Genomic DNA, 16,777 nt, shown 5'->3' with positions numbered 1-16,777 from the left:
TCGAATTGAAATTCCAAAGAAACAGATTGAAGACACTCATGATGTCATTAAACTCCTGAAGCGTGGAAGGTCAGTCGGTTCCAAGGATAAAAATCCTCGGAAAAGAAAAGGCATAGAGAAGCACGATGATCATAAAATAGAAAATGGTGTTCCAGAAGAAACACCTGATGATGAAAATATTCTGTCAGAACCACAAACTGACAAGAATCGTGAAATCTCTATCAATTATATTAATACTGGAAAAATATGGAATCGAAAAGACATAGAAGATATTGATGAGATATTTTCTTATAATGTGGCTTGTGACATCATAAATGAAAATGAGGATCATTAACCAAAATCTTTTGGTGAATGTAAAACTTGTCATGATTGGGCCAAATGAAAAGATGTCATCCAGGTTGAATTGGATTCGCTGAATAAACGTAATGTTTTTGGACCTATAGACCTCACACCTGAAGGTGTAAAACCTTTTGGATACAAATGGGTTTTTATTCGAAAGCGAAATGAGAAAAATGAAATAGTCAGATATAAAGCTAGACTTGTTGCACAAGGTTTTTCTCAAAGGCCTGGAATTGATTATGAAGAAACGTATTCTCCTGTTATGATTGCAATTACGTTTCGATATTTGATTAGTTTGGCAGTGTATGAAAATTTGGAAATGTGTCTGATGGATGTTGTTACGGCTTACTTATACGGATCACTTGATAGTGATATATACATGAAGATCCCTGAAGGATTTAAGATGCCTGAAGCACAAAGTTCAAAACCCAGAGAATTTTATTCTGTAAAATTGCAAAGATCATTATATGGGTTGAAGCAATCAGGCCGAATGTGGTATAATCGGCTAAGTGATCACTTGATGAAAAAGGGATATGTAAATGATCCAATATGCCATTGTGTTTTCATCAAGAAAACAACATCCGAATGTGTAATTATTGCTGTATATGTTGATGATTTAAACATCATTGGAACGAATAAAGAAATTCAAGAAGTTATGATGTACTTGAAAGAAGAATTTGAAATGAAGGATCTTGGAAAAACCAAGTACTGTCTGGGTTTGCAAATCGAACAAAAAGAATGTGGAATTTTTGTTCACCAGGCAAATTATACAGAAAAGATCCTTAAACGTTTTAATATGGATAAATCAAATTCATTAAGTACTCCAATGGTTGTAAGATCATTAAACATAGAAAAAGATCTATTCCGTCCATGTGAGGATGATGAAGTTATTCTTGGTCCAGAAGTACCATATCTAAGTGTCATTGGTGCCCTTATGTATCTTGCAAATTGCACTAGACCTGATATATCTTTTGCTGTAAATTTATTGGCAAGATTCAGTTCATATCCAACAAAGAGGCACTGAAACGGAATTAAACATATATTCCGTTATCTACGAGGAACGACAGATTTGGGACTTTTGTACTCAAAAGACACCAATCAAAGTATCATTGGTTATGCTGATGCTGAATATTTATCTGATCCACATAAGGCACGTTCCCAAACCGGATATATATTTACTCGTGGAGGCACCGCAATTTCTTGGCGTTCACAGAAACAAACACTCGTAACAACTTCATCAAATCACGCCGAGATTATTGCATTACATGAAGCAAGTCATGAATGTGTGTGGTTAAAATCAATGACACAACATATCCAAACTTCTTGTGGATTATCAGTAGACAAGAAGCCTGTGACGTTGTATGAAGACAATGCTGCATGTATTTCTCAAATGAAAGAAGGATACATCAAAAGTGACAGAACCAAACATATCCCTCCAAAGTTCTTTGCCTACACTCAAGAACTTGAGAAGAATAAAGATATTGATATCTGTTACATTCAATCAAGTGAGAACTCATCGGATCTCTTCACAAAGGCATTTCCCACGACGATATTCAGAAAGCATATATACAACATTGGGATGCGCAATCTACGGAATATGTGAAGAATCACTCATATTAACATGAGGGGAAGTTTACGTGGCTGCACTCTTTTTTTCTTGCTATGGTTTTTATCCAACTGGGTTTTTCCTAGTAAGGTTTTTAACGAGACAGCATAAAACACGTAATAAAGACAATCATCATATGACGATCATCATCATAAGGGGGAGTGTTGAAAATATATTATAGTATATTAGAATTGTTGAAAATTGAGTTGTATTATTTTGAAAATTAGTGTGTGATGATATAGATGATGATGATTTAATTTTTGGACTAATCTCCCATTGAGATCTATAAATAGGTCTTTTCATTTGTGTAGAAAAACACAATTTGAGAGAATAAATTTAAAGTGTGGAGTTTGATAATATTTTGAGTTTTTGAGTTTTATAAATTTTATTTTTCACAACAATGGTAACTTTGTTTGTTTTTTTTAAAATTATTTTTCTTGATATATCTCTTGAGAGGATCATCTCTTGAGATGTCTCACGAAAAAGTTGGTTAAATATTTATTATGATAAATGATACGTTTGAATAACAAACTTTTTGCACTTATTTGGTCATCCAAACACCTTATTAGCCAAAAAAATACTTTTTTTAAAAAAATATACTTTTTTGGCCTGACTTTTTATATCAAACGGGGCCAAAATTGATCCAGATGCCTCACAAAAGTTTTTATATTTTTTATTTCTTTCATTTCATTAGAAATTATTATTTCTGTCATTTAATTTAAAATATATATAATTAAATATATATATATATATATATATATAGTTAATGTAGGCACGAGCTCAAGCTATTGTCATGAGGTTTGAACTCGACTCATAAAGGCTCGAGTTCGACTCATCTTAGTTCATTAATAGTTTATTTGTCATATTTAACAAATTTTGATTTGATTTTGCCTCGTTAAAGGAGTTCGAAGACTTGTTAAGCGGGCTCGCTAAATGAGTTCGTCAAGCATACAATTAAGTTTAAATTTAAATTCATTCAAACTCGTTAAAGATAGAACTGAGGTCGAACAAACAATCAAAAGACATATCTATAAATTAATTTTAAACTCACACAAAAATAAGCATCACATCATTTAACATCTCAAAATTCTCCCGTAAAAAAAAAAAACATCTCAAATTTCTACTTATCATAAAATCTTTTATCAAATATTTTACAATACAATTACAAGCGAGTCTACGAGTCATCTAAATGAACTATGCCAAACTCGCGAACCTCTTAATCTCACAAACAGAATATCCTTTTCTTTAATCTCGATTCTATTAAATTATGAAACTCGAAATTAAATTCGAACTTGACTCGATAAAATTAACCTCCAAATAACTTAACAAATCTTGGTTAGTTCCTCTCAAAAAACGAAGGAAAAAAAAACTTGGTTAGTTTCTCATAACTTATAAAGGTCGGCAGTGATTCTTGTAATGGGTCAAAAATATGGCCGCTCAAATCATCAGAACGTCCGGCCGCAAAACCGCCACCGCCGCCAATTTCCTCGTCTTCTGCCGCGCCAAAACCACCTCAGCTCAGTATGTAGCCTCGAGACACCGAGACCCCACCTTCGAGAAGCTCATGGACGATTACAAGAATCTACTCAAAGTAGTCTCCATACAAGACCTCATTCTCTCCTCAAACTCTACCCCACCCTCCGTCTCCCTCGACTTCCTCCACCGTCTCTCCCAAACCCTCCATCTCAACCGCGGCCCTGCCGCTTTCCTCCGAAAATATCCCCGCATCTTCCGCATTTTCAATCACCCCACAAAGCTCCAACCTTTCTGCACTCTCACGCCTGCTGCGTTCCACCTCGTTCGTCTGGAATCCGATTCCATCGATAAATCAATGCCGCTTGCTGTCACCCGGTTGGTTAAGCTTCTCTCCATGTCATTGACCAAAAGGCTGCCGCTTCGAGCGATTTTTAAGGTCTGGAGGGAATTGGGTCTCCCCGATGACTTTGAGGACTCCATCATTTCGAAAAATTCTGACCTTTTTTCGCTTCAAGATGGTAATGAGACGAACACCCATGTTTTGGTGCTTAATGAGCATAAGGTGCTTGATGAATGTCTAGTTCCTGCTGTTGAGAACTGGAGGCTTGTGGAGTGCTGTAAAGAGGACTGTCGTCTGGATAGGACTGAGTTGAAGTACAGTTTCAACCATGGGTTTCCGCCCGGGATGCGATTGAAGAAGGATTTTAAGGCCAAAGTTAAGGAATGGCAGAGATTGCCTTATATAGGTCCTTATGAGGAAATGAGGGTCCAAGAAATGCAGAAGAGAGTTACCAATAGTAGTCGGATGAAAATGGAAAAGAGGGCTGTGGGAATTGTGCATGAATTCTTGAGCTTGACTTTGGAGAAGATGGTGGAAGTGGAGAAGATCAGCCATTTCAGGAAGTGGTTTGGAATTGATTTGAATATGAGGGATTTGTTCCTTGACCATCCCGGGATTTTCTATCTATCGACCAAAGGTAAAAGGCACACAGTTTTCTTGAGGGAGGCATATGAGAGAGGATGCCTAATCGAGCCAAACCCTGTTTATGATATTCGAAGGAAACTTCTTGATCTTGTTGCTCGGGGGCGCCGTGGATGGAATGAAGATGGTCATCAGTCAAACAATGTGGAAATTGGAAAAGTGGCCGGAGTGGAAGAATTGAACAATGCTTCACGGTGATAAAAGGAAGCAAACTTAGCAAGAAATTGATTTTGTTATATAGAAGCTGAATCTTTTGCGAAACATTACCAGAGAGCAAAATTGTGTGCTGAAATTAGCAAGAAATTGGGAATGCACGAGTTATCAATCTGGGAGAACATGTCTCGTGTTTCTTGCAGGTTATGATTTCAGCAGTGGCTTAACATTTGTGCTGAGTTGACGCAAGAGGTAACTATGACTCTACTTATTTCACTTTCCTGATCAAGTTAGTCTTTTTATTGAAGTATGGATGATTCTTTGCAACAACAAAAAAAAAAAAAAAAAAAGATGATAGGAGAACAATATGAGAGGAGCCAAATTGTAATATGATACACCTTTGTTCAACATATCCCAAATAGCAGTAGCTATATTTTTTATTAGTTGCTCTCTTTGTTGAGATTCCAAAATCAAGAAAGTTATTCCATTAATCACGAATGGCAAAGAGAGATCTCTTTACTTGATTTGATTGTAATGTGTGATCACATATCATCATTCACCGATTCGATGTTTCAACCCACCTTTTTCTATATTTGAGTAGCTTAAAGTTGGTGATTCGCACAGTTTAGGACAATCGATCCCTTGAGGTCCACATTTTGGATAATTTTTGCCGAGATCTTATGCAAACCATCTTATTTTTTGTTCGAATCATAAACTGATTTTGAAATTTTGAATCTTCCCGAGACATTATTGTGCTCTCGTAAGAACTCCATCAACATTGGTTCTCCTTTTATTGCAGACCTATTGTATATTTCATTGTTGTTATCTGATGATCTCTTACTCTTTCTGCAGCTCTTCACTGCTCTGTTCTTTGCTTTACAAATCCCCATTGCTGCAATGTGTTGCATTTCAGGATGTTCTCACACACACTATTACCCATATCTTTTTTAAAAGCATATTTCCGAGGCAAATGTTATTACTTAACTTCACTCCCCTCTGTGTGTGTGTATGTGTTTTATATCCTAGGGTTTTCATTGATCATTATACTCCAATTTTGTCAAAAGATGTGCCACAGCATTAATGCTCGTATCTCAGAAATGCAGTTTGGGAGTGCACCGTTCAGCCACAACTAACCAGCATTTTCAGAAAGCCACACATACAACTGCACATACAACTGCAACTTGAATCTGAAACTGTTAAAAAATTCACTTGTGTCGTTCTCAAGTACCAAGTATTCTTGCGCTAACGAATATCATTTCTAGTTCGGTCCCTAAGGTTTTAACACTCCAAACTTTAGGTATTTTCGTATTAATATTGCAACATTTCAACATTTGAGGTTTCTGTCATTGGTCTCTTTTCAAGACAATGTTGGAGAGACCATTTTGCTTTGGAAACTAAATATGAACGATAAGATCTATTACTTCAATCTGGTCATATATGAATTGGAACCTTGTGAGTGTTGGTATATCAAATAGGCGGAATAGCTAGCACCCATTAAGTACACCCACAAGAAATCTGTACCTTTAACACAATTTGCGCATTTCATTGTACCGTGGTTTTATCACGTCCTAGCAATTTTGGTGCACAAAAAACCACTACATAAAATTTACATTTATAGTAGGACAACTTAAATATCTAGTAGTAGTACAACTATAAATATATATTTATGAAACCGTGAAATTGCCGGGGAAACCTGTGGATACAAAATAAATATATGGATGCCGAAGCATAGGGAACTAATTCAACCAGCTTCCTTTCACAACTCCCAAGATAGCAAACTAACTACCCAAGAAAGTGTCGACCCTTGCATTAGTTTTTCTCGACAGAAACTTCATACAAATAGGAGGCTTTATACCAGCCAAAGCCAATATCGAACTGGGCAATGTCCAAATCCCATCTCCACATATCAATCCTGAAGCCACTGCCGGTCCAAACGCATCGGCCTTAGCCTTATCCAGAGTTTCCCAGACGAAAAGAATCAAGCTCCCCACACACATATCAATGGTGAAATATGCTCCAAGATAGAAAGGAATTGCCATAGCCATTGGGATAGGAATGAACTTGGCCCATTTAGGCCCCACTATGTCTCTTAACCCATTGATAGCGGCTGCTGCTATAAAGAAAACGTAGCATAGCGTGAGACAGTGCTTCGGAAGAGATGAAAACCCCTCGACTCCCATGATAGCAATGCCACGGAAGATAGTCGCATTTGGTGCCGGATATTGTGAGCCAATGGTACCCAGATCGGGGAACGCCTTGTAGAATATCCAGAACACGCATGGTGAAACGACACAACCAATAGCAGTCCCAATCACCTGGCTCACAAACATGGACCGAGGAGACGCTAGAGTCATGTATCCGGTCTTAAAATCTTGTGAGAGGTCAGATGCAGTGGAGACTATATTCATCATGACTCCACAAGCAGCTAGTCCGGCAAGAACTCCCCCATGGGAGGATCCAGCCCATGCCCCAATAATGAATATGGCCAACTTTCCATAGGTCGATACTAGAGACCAATCGGTGAGTCCACATCCGTACGCATTGCAAAAAGCCAGTATTGGTGCAAATATATACATGACAACTATATAGTACCATTTGAGTGGATGGAAAATATGCGGAAGAGTTGCCGCAGAGATTATGGCTAGTACAGTGTATCCAGAAATGGCGACCCATGTCGGGATTTTGTCCTTGAGGAAAAGTCGGGTCCGACGTTCATCGTCATAGGATAAGGATACTGTAGGGGTATTTGAAGGAGATGAACTGGAACCGATTGGGAGGCCTGAGCCTGTATTTCTATTGCGGAATTGTTGGTACAACCCAAGTAAAGTGCTTCCTAGGACCTTGATGAAGTTGTATAGGCCATCACCTAGGATCATGGCTATGGCAATGAAGACCTGTCAAAGAATCAGGAAAGGTTATAAACAGGCCATCCAAACGTTTCAAGATTTGGTTTAGTGTATCTTAATATACCCGGTAACCTTGAATGCCATGGAGACTACTTGGGGACAACGTTGCCGAGTACCAATCACCTTTCCTCTTCTCTATGAGCGGCCACATTATACCCCACGAGAGAATGGCTCCGACTAGTAAAGATACATTGATCAGATACGGGCATATCATACCCACACCAACATATGTCGCTGAGAAATCGAAGAAGAACCTGATGTTTGATCGACAAATATAAGACTACCAAGAATAACAAGATTGCAAAGTTAACTACAAGAAGTTAGTTAACATATATTGGCTGTTTTTACTTGTTTTGGTAGGCTTTAAGACCGAAGGTTGGAAATTCAACGAATCCGCAGCCATCTCCTGCAGTGAAAAACCATTGAAAGAAGCCCCACAAGAAGCTGAAAGAGAAGAATTTCCCCAAGGTTCTAACTTTTTTCCTGGAGGCGAGCAGCGGATAATATATTTAGAATGCATTCATATACTGTTTCTGAAAAAGGACTTATAGCACGAGTATAGGAGAACTCACTTTGCTAACTTGGCTCCCTGAGGGGTGTGGAAGCTATTGATTAAGTGAGCCGTAGCCGTCCCACTCGGGTACATCAGTCTGAAGTCTATGATCATTATCTGAAAACAGTTTAAAACACAGATTCGGATTCTGAGTTGGAAATTAAGAAGAGTTTGTCCCAAAAAACTTGTCTCAGTTTGAAGAATCCCTCACGGTTTGTTGTCGAATGACATTGGACATGTTGCAGCTGTGAAGGCAAGTAACATCTCTACAAATAGATGGAAGTATGGAGTCGGAGAGAATGTACAGACCTTACGGAGAGGCACCACAGAAAGGAGTCCCAAAAAGCTAACCACAAAAAGGAATCCAATCATCCATGTGAGGGCTGGGTTCTTGATATTTTGTGCGTCATTAGCTTCAGTAGATGTTTTGGCAATTGCTTCACTCATACCAAATATATAGCTTCCAAAACCTTCTGTACAAATTTGATTGATCTAATAACTACATTATTATTCCATGAAGATGCAAACCAATGGACATTCTGCATGATGTATGATATAATGATTATGCTATGTCTGAATCAATGTCAGCTTCCCCAAAATTCAGTTGATAATGTGGCCTCGGCGTGATCCTATTACCTATACACATTTTTAGTACAGAGAAATTTATTTATTATTTTTTTTGTGGAAGCCAATTGATCAGTGATCACCAAATGCAACTTACAAGTACGTACTGCTTCACAATTATTCGGATTAATTGTATTCTTCTGAAATATTCCAAATTGAATTTAATGATGAATTGATGATAAAACAACCCCCCCAAACCAAGTCAAGTCATTTTGAGTGGATGGAATCTCTTTTATTATTTTTATATTGGTTAATGAGATCCTAGCACATGGATAATAATCAAATCATGTATCCAATAGCTCGTATTTTTACACATAGTCGTAATTAATTATATATTATTGACGTTGCAAATCACGAGACATTAGATCTATCATTGAGGTAATACTCATGTGCTAGGTTGAACTCGGTTTATATTAGAAGAGTCATGATATGTTTTTTAAATAATTTTAATATCTCTATTTTCAATTAGATTAATAATATCCGAAACATCTCTTTTAAAAGCCAACTTTTAATTTTCACTTTTTATATATTTAATGAATTTTAAATTCAAATTTTAATAATTTATATATTTAGTGTATTTAAAACATACTGTTAAAAATTATAAAAATTTATATTTGTTATAAATTTAGTAGAGAAAGATGAGAGAATGAAAGACAAGAGAGAATATAATAGAAGAAGATGAGTGTTTAATATATGGACTAAACACCTCTATTTATAGGGTAGAGAGATTAATGTAGAAAAGGTAAATTATAATCAAATCAATCAACTATATTACATCTATATATAACACTCCCCCTTAGATGATTGATAGAGAGTCCAATGTTGCCTCGTTAAAATCTTGTCAGTAAAACCTAGTGGAAAAAACCTGAACGAAGGAAAAAGAGTACAACAATTGATACTCCCCCTGATTTCAATCACCGAATATCTTTTAATTGATGCATCCCTATCTTTTGCACCAATTTCTTGAATGTTGATGTCGGTAATGCCTTTGTGAATAAATCAGCTACATTGTCACTTGAACGGATTTGTTGGACATCAATATCACCTTTTTGTTGAAGTTCGAGCGTGTAGAAAAACTTTGGTGAAATGTGTTTCGTTCGATCGCCTTTGATATACCCTCCTTTTAGTTGTGCAATGCAAGCAGTATTATCTTCAAAAATAGTCGTCGGGCTATCTTTCGTTGTTGGTAATCCGCATGATTCTTGAATATGTTGAGTTATAGATCTCAACCATATGCATTCTCGACTTGCTTCATGCATTGCAATGATTTCAGAGTGATTTGATGATGTAGCTGTCAAAGTTTGCTTTGTTGACTTCCATGAAATAGCGGTGTCCCCTCGTGTAAACACATAACCCGTTTGGGATTTGGCTTTATGCGGATCTGAAAGATAGACTGCATCTGCATATCCTATTAAAGAGAAATTTGATTTTTTCGAATAAAATAATCCCATGTCAGTTGTACCACGAAGGTAACGAAATATATGTTTTACAACATTCCAATGTCTTCGGGTTGGAGAAGAACTATATCTTGCTAGAAGGTTGACAGAAAATGCTATATCTGGTCGAGCACAATTTGCAAGGTATGACAATGCACCAATTGCACTAAGATATGGTACTTCAGGACCAATGATATTTTCTCCATCTTCAAGTGGACGAAAAAGATCTTTATTAGTGTCAAGTGATCGTACGACCATTGGTAATGCTAATGGATGTGATTTGTCCATGTAAAAACGTTTTAATATTTTCTTTGTGTATGAAGATTGATGAACAAATATTCCTTCTGATAAATGTTCGATTTGCAATCCGAGACAAAACTTTGTTTTTCCCAAATCTTTCATCTCAAATTTACTTTTTAAATAATTGGCAGTTTTAGTGAGCTCTTCGGGAGTTCCTATAAGATTTAGATCATCTACATATACTGCCACGATTGCAAAACCCTCATCCGTCTTTTTTGTAAAAACGCATGGGCAAATAGCATTATTTGTGTAACCTTCTTGTAGTAAATATTTGCTAAGGCGATTGTACCATATTCGCCCAGATTGTTTTAATCATATAACGATATTTGCAATTTAATTGAGAACATGATCTTGGGATTTGTATCACTTGATTCTGATGGTTTAAATCCTTCAGGGATTTTCATGTATATGTCGCTATCAAGTAAACCATATAAATATGCAGTGACCACAACCATAAGTCGCATATTCAAATTTTCTGATACAGCCAAACTAATCAAGAATCGAAAAGTGGTGGTATCCATCACAGGTGAATATGTTTCCTCGTAATCGATTTCAGGTATTTGAGATAAACCTTGGGCTACAAGTCTGGCTTTGTATCTTACAATTTCGCCATTTTCATTTCTTTTTCGCACAAACACCCATTTGTATCCTACGGGGATTACATTTTTGGGTGTTTAAACTACGGGTCCAAACACTTTACGTTTTTCTAGAGAATCTAATTCAGCTTGTATAGCTTCCTTCCATTTTGGCCAATCATTTCTTTGTTGACAATCTTTAACAGATTGTGGTTCGGGATCATCAATACCTTGTATGATATCAAGAGCCATGTTAAGTGCGAACACATTATCGATGTTCGTATTTCTGCGATCCCATATATTTTCATGTGGTTGTGATTCTTCATGGATCACGTTATCCACATCTGTTTCATTTTGATGTAAGGTTTCTTCTTCTAGAGTTTTCAAACCTTGTTTTTCTTGTACCTTTCTTTTTCTGGGTACTGTATCCTTTGAACCAATCGGTCGGCCACGCTTCTGGCGTATTTTAGATTCATTTGCGGGTAAAGTATTATATGGTCCTGCAGGGACATCGATCTTCACTGGGGTATTTTTTACTTGTATGTGTGACTTTGTTACATTTTTTGTATTAACAAAGGCATCAGGTAATTGATTTGCAATTCTTTGCAAGTGAATGATTCTTTCAACTTCTTGCTCACATTGATTGTTTCTGGGATCGTAATGAGATAATGTTTTCTCATTCCAAAAAATTTTTCGTTGTTCTTCAGGATACAATTTTTCTCCACCCAATGTTGGAAAATTTGTTTCATCAAAATGGCAATCTGCAAATCTTACATTAAACAAGTCGCCTGTTAAGGGTTCCAAATATCTAATGATAGACGGTGACTCATACCCCACATAAATTCCAAGTCTACGTTGGGGACTCATTTTGGTTCGTTGTGTAGGTAGGATAGGTATTGTACCGCACAACCAAATACTCTAATGTGAGAAACTTCAGGTTCTTGACCATATGCAATTGCAATGGTGAATATTGGTGGTAATTAGTTGGTCTTACACGAATTAACGATGCATCGTGTATGATAGCATGACCCCAGGCTGAAGATGGCAGTTTTGTTTTCATGAGTAGCGGTCTTGCAATTAATTGCAGTCGCTTAATAAAAGATTCTGCAAAACCATTTTGTGTATGGACATGGGCTACTGAATGCTCGATCGAAGTCCCTATTGACATACAAAAGTCATCAAATGCTTGTGATTTAAATTCAGCAGCATTATCAAGGCGAATTGCCTTAATTGAGTGGTCAGGGAATTGAGCTCGTAGTTTAATCATTTGCCCAAGTAGCTTTGCAAAAGCTATATTTCGAGTTGCAAGCAAACTAACATGTGACCACCTAGTTGATGCATCAATCAATACCATAAAGTATCGAAATGGACCACATGATGGGTGTATAGACCCTCAAATATCCCCATGAATTCTTTCCAAGAATGTTGGAATTTCAACATCAATCTTTGTTGGAGAAGGCCTTATAATTAGTTTACCTTGTGAACAAGCCACACATGAAAAGTCACCATTTAGGAGAACCTTTTGATTCTTTAAGGGATGTCCACGCGAATTATCTATTATTCTTCGCATCATTGAACTCCCAGGGTGACCAAGTTGGTCGTGCCATAATATGAAAGTTTTCTTGTCAACAAACTTCTTGTTTGTGACTGTATTTGCCTCAATTGCCTTTATTATTGTGCAATATATCCCAGAAGAGAGTGCACGTAATTTTTCTTTTATATGTTTTTTTACCACATATCATAGATGTAATACAAAGGTATTCAACCTTGTTTACATTCAATGTTTCAATATGATATCCATTTCTGCGGATATCTTTAAAGCTAAGCAAATTTCTACTGAATTTGCTAGCGTAGAGTGCATTTTCAATATATAGAATTGTCTCATTTGGCAGAATGATTTTTTGCCTTTCCATGACCTTCAATAATTTTTGATGCACCCGATATTGTTATAACATTATTTTCAGCTAATGTTATTTCCAAAAAATACCTTTTACTTTGAAGGATGGTGTGAGTTGTACCACTATCGGCTAGACATATGTCTTGGTATTCTCCCATAAATCTAAAAGAAATGCATAATAGATTAAGTTACAACTTCAATATTCATAAGAAGAAAATTATATTAAATAAAGTTTTCAAAACATTAACCACCATTACAACTGAAAATAAAATTGTACTGAATAAAATCAATACCAAAAAGATAAATCTGACTATTATAGAAAAAAAAAACATAGATATCCAAAAGCACTAATCTTAGGGACACGAAAGCATTAAAGGCAGAACTTGATCACTCTATATTTTCTAGCACACCACCTCCAATCAAATGATCAATATTCCCGTCTGGTTGTGCAAAGAAATCAGAGACATTCAAGTGAGTTATATCAACAGGGTCATCATCATCAGCAAAATTTGTCTATATTTTTCCCTTTCCTTTGATCGAATTTTGGTAGAGATCCACAAGATGCATTGGAGTACGACAGGTACGAGACCAATGCCCTTCCGTTCCGCATTTGAAACACTTATCTTCATACTCTTTCATGTTTCTCCCTTTTTCTTTTTCATTATTCGGTTTCCACTGCTGGTGGTTTGTTTTCTGTCTCTTTTCATCATGTTGCTGGTAATTTTTGTTTTGACCATGGCCACGCTCATGACCACGCCCACGTCCTCTTCTAATATGGGGATTTTGAGTTGAGTTGGCATTCACTTCAGGAAATGATATTTCATTTGCTTCAGGAAATGGTATAGAGCCAGTTGGGCGTAATTGATGATTTTTCAATAGTAATTCATTGTTCTGTTCATCAACTAGTAGACAGGAAATAAGCTCAGAGTACTTTTTAAATCCACGCTCACGATATTGCTGCTGCAGGAGCACATTTGAAGCATGAAAAGTGGAGAAAGTTTTTTCAAGTAGATCTTGATCAGAAATATTTTCTCCACAAAGTTTGAGCTTTGAACAAATCTTGAATAATGCGGAATTATAATCGCTTACAGATTTGAAATCTTGTAGGCGAAGATGGATCCACTCATAACGAGCTCTTGGGAGAACTACACTCCTCTGATGGTCAAACCTTTCTTTAAGATTTTTCCAAAGTTCTTGTGGGTTCTTCACAGTGAGATACTCGGCTTTCAATCCATCATCGAGATGGTGGCGAAGAAAAATAAGAGATTTTGCAAGATCCTGCGGGGATTCATTATTTTCTTCTTTTATTGTGTTTCCAAGATCCTTAGAAACAAGATGAACCTCAGCATCCAAAATCCATGACAAATAGTTTTTTCCACTGATGTCAAGAGCGTCAAATTCAAGTTTTGTAATGTTTGCCATTGCGACTGTTAAAAAAAAAAAAAAACAAACAAACGAATTATATATATATATATATATATATATATAATAGATTGAATATATACGTGTAGAAAAATATACAAAATAAATAATTATGTTATTTACTAATTTATTGAACAATGTTATAAAATTAGTTAACAAATAATTATATATACGTGCAATATATATATATAATTATGTTAACAAGCATCTAATCACAATTATAGAATCATATTTATTAACTTTCCTAAGAATGATAAATCTTCACATGAACAAATATCAATTAATATCGAATAAAAATAAATGCATAAAATAAATATAATATCCCAATATAAGACACAAGCATAAAAGTATATAAAAGTCAATATTCTTCGGGAATATTGATAAACTTAAGATTTTGGATAATATTTTTCAGGAATATTGAAAATCTTATATATTTATATTGTATCCATAGATCTATCGAGATTTTCAATAAAAATATGTTGTGTTACTTCAAGAACATCAACATAAAATTAAAATTAATGCTTCTTTAGGAGCATAATATGAACATAAAATATGAGATACTTTGAGAGCATCAATATTAACTTTTAATATTGTGCTTCTACCGGATCATTGAAACTATTGGCAAAAAATAATAATAATAATAATAATATTTGTGCTATTCCGAGAGCATCAATATGAAAGCTACATATTGTGCTTTATCGAGAGCATCTACACAAAGATTACGAATGAAAATTATTTATGAGTTCTACCTTGAAGCTAGAGCAATCGTGCTGATAACGTGTTATAAATTTAGTAGAGAAAGATGAGAGAATAAAAGACAAGAGAGAATATAATAGAAGAATATGAGTGTTTAATATATGGACTAAACACCTCTATTTATAGGGTAGAAGGATTAGTATAGAAAAGGTTATTACAATCAAATCAATCAATTATATTACATCTATATATATAACAATATTTGATTTTTAATTTTTTAAATTCCATTTCTATTTTTTTTTAGCAAGAGTTACACATGCAAACACTATGTGCCAAAAAAAAAAAAAAATACACATGCACACAACATCCTAATTTTTTTTTTAATATAAAGAATCTAGCATTTGTTTCTCTCTTTTTGACTAAATCTTGATAGCCATAAGATCCCAAAACCTCGTTATAAGCGGACCATATATAGATCGCTTATCCGATCTAATCCATGTAAAAATATTAAATATAAAAAAATATTAGTTTTGGATACTCAAGACAGAGACCGAGATATGCTGCCGTCCCAAAGAAGCAAAGAGGACTACTCGCATATTAATTGTCTGTGTAGTTATCTAAAACAACAAAAATCATAATAAAGATTATAGACAACTTTCTTTTGGATACACCAAATTTATTTTCCTAATGAAAAGGATTTTGTTTTTAATAAAGTACTTAATTAGAACACGCATTCGCTTTAATCATTGATCGTCCCACAAAGCCTTTTTTTTTTTTTTTCCACAGAGTGTAAATATATCAAACACAATCATGTCTATATTTTATTCGATCATTAATTAAATAGCTCTCTACCTATAATTTTTCACTAGTATGACATTAATCATAATTAATCAAGAAAGAAAAGTAAAAAATAAAAATATGATAAAATAATTAATAAAAATGATTACGCACCACTGAAGGCTATGCCGGAGGAAGCCACAACACATGTCTGAACGACAGTATTCTCCTGCCTCGTAAATGGCTGCCTGAGAATCCCAGATTTCTCCATAAACTTGCTCCAAATTTTCAAGAAGAAGAAGCCCAAAAGCCCCGCAGACACATTCAGCGACGGGATGATGCCAGTCGTCAGATTCAGCTTCATCACTATGAAAGTGAAGAGAATACTCAGTACAAAGCTCACCAAGAAAGCTCTCAAGGTCAGCTGCTTCTGCCATGGCGGAACCTCTTTGCTCTCGAATATCTTCTCCACCGATTCCTCTTCTTTTCCCACGATTTCGCTGCTAGAGGAATTATCATCCATTTGGGAGTTTGGATCGATTGATCTTCTTCTTGACTTTGTGATGTAGAGATATATATATATATATGATTTACTTATAATTCTAATGGGTTATAGATACGTGTGGGAGAATCTATTAAATAAACTAATTTTAGATTGTAAAATATAAATATTATTAGGATCTCCGATTTACTTGTTCTTTGTGTTCACATGTCATTTTTGTGTTTTTATATCCAGCACAAACGAATACAATTTTTTTTTTAAAAAAAGTTAAAAAAGTGTTTTGTTTTAATAATTTCTTTACTATTATATATATTTTATTTTTATATTACATGAAAATTCAACGTTGTTAACTTTTGGTATGCTATCTAAATATGTTTTATTGAATTGTTGTATGATCGGGCTCTTTATTTCTAGAAAATCAAACACACACTATCTTTCTCAAGAGTTTTAATTATAGCTAAAGTATGAATATGCTTATTGAATTTTCCTCGCTTTGAACTTTATATGACTCTAGCGTTGAGTCCATACAAATA

The 16,777-nt window shown here is 35.3% G+C and overlaps 2 protein-coding genes across 5 annotated transcripts; one reads left to right on the top strand and one right to left on the bottom strand.

Annotated features, from left to right (window-relative positions):
• Positions 1 to 3,359: 3,359 nt before the first annotated feature.
• On the top strand, positions 3,360 to 5,711 carry LOC140891923 (protein ROOT PRIMORDIUM DEFECTIVE 1). 2 transcript variants are annotated; one of them, XM_073300620.1, is made up of 2 exons: positions 3,360 to 4,808; positions 5,621 to 5,711. In XM_073300620.1, exon 1 carries the CDS (start codon positions 3,375 to 3,377, stop codon positions 4,599 to 4,601), a length of 1,227 nt encoding a protein of 408 aa, XP_073156721.1. In that variant the 5' UTR covers positions 3,360 to 3,374; the 3' UTR covers positions 4,602 to 4,808; positions 5,621 to 5,711. The 2 variants fall into 2 exon arrangements, with proteins under 2 accessions (XP_073156721.1, XP_073156720.1); XM_073300619.1 differs by having other exon boundaries at positions 5,409 to 5,711.
• A 72-nt stretch (positions 5,712 to 5,783) lies between these two features.
• On the bottom strand, positions 5,784 to 16,421 carry LOC140891921 (probable metal-nicotianamine transporter YSL7). 3 transcript variants are annotated; one of them, XM_073300617.1, is made up of 6 exons: positions 15,917 to 16,421; positions 8,325 to 8,485; positions 8,035 to 8,132; positions 7,811 to 7,945; positions 7,527 to 7,716; positions 5,819 to 7,450 (listed from the first exon to the last, which is right to left on the bottom strand). In XM_073300617.1, exons 1-6 carry the CDS (start codon positions 16,263 to 16,265, stop codon positions 6,335 to 6,337), a joined length of 2,049 nt encoding a protein of 682 aa, XP_073156718.1. In that variant the 5' UTR covers positions 16,266 to 16,421; the 3' UTR covers positions 5,819 to 6,334. The 3 variants fall into 3 exon arrangements, with proteins under 3 accessions (XP_073156719.1, XP_073156718.1, XP_073156717.1); XM_073300616.1 differs by having other exon boundaries at positions 5,820 to 7,450; positions 8,325 to 8,488; XM_073300618.1 differs by lacking the exons at positions 7,811 to 7,945; positions 8,035 to 8,132; positions 8,325 to 8,485; positions 15,917 to 16,421 and having other exon boundaries at positions 5,784 to 7,450; positions 7,535 to 7,678.
• Positions 16,422 to 16,777: the final 356 nt, after the last annotated feature.

The sequence above is a fragment of the Henckelia pumila genome, chromosome 3 (genome assembly GCF_033568475.1).
Source record: "Henckelia pumila isolate YLH828 chromosome 3, ASM3356847v2, whole genome shotgun sequence".
In the NCBI taxonomy this organism is placed as follows: domain Eukaryota; kingdom Viridiplantae; phylum Streptophyta; class Magnoliopsida; order Lamiales; family Gesneriaceae; genus Henckelia; species Henckelia pumila.
This window is presented reverse-complemented; position numbering and strand designations above follow the sequence as displayed.

What these genes read in the sequence shown, in the direction of transcription:
- LOC140891923 (XM_073300620.1), top strand. Translation starts at nt 3,375, where the DNA reads ATGGCCGCTCAAATCATCAGAACGTCCGGCCGCAAAACCGCCACCGCC.
- LOC140891921 (XM_073300616.1), bottom strand. Translation starts at nt 16,265, where the DNA reads ATGGATGATAATTCCTCTAGCAGCGAAATCGTGGGAAAAGAAGAGGAA. An exon ending in CTCCGGCATAGCCTTCAGTG is followed by an intron (nt 8,489 to 15,916) that starts GTGCGTAATCAT and finishes AAATTTGTACAG; the next exon opens with AAGGTTTTGGAAGCTATATA. An exon ending in CTTAAAGCCTACCAAAACAA is followed by an intron (nt 7,717 to 7,810) that starts GTAAAAACAGCC and finishes ATCAAACATCAG; the next exon opens with GTTCTTCTTCGATTTCTCAG.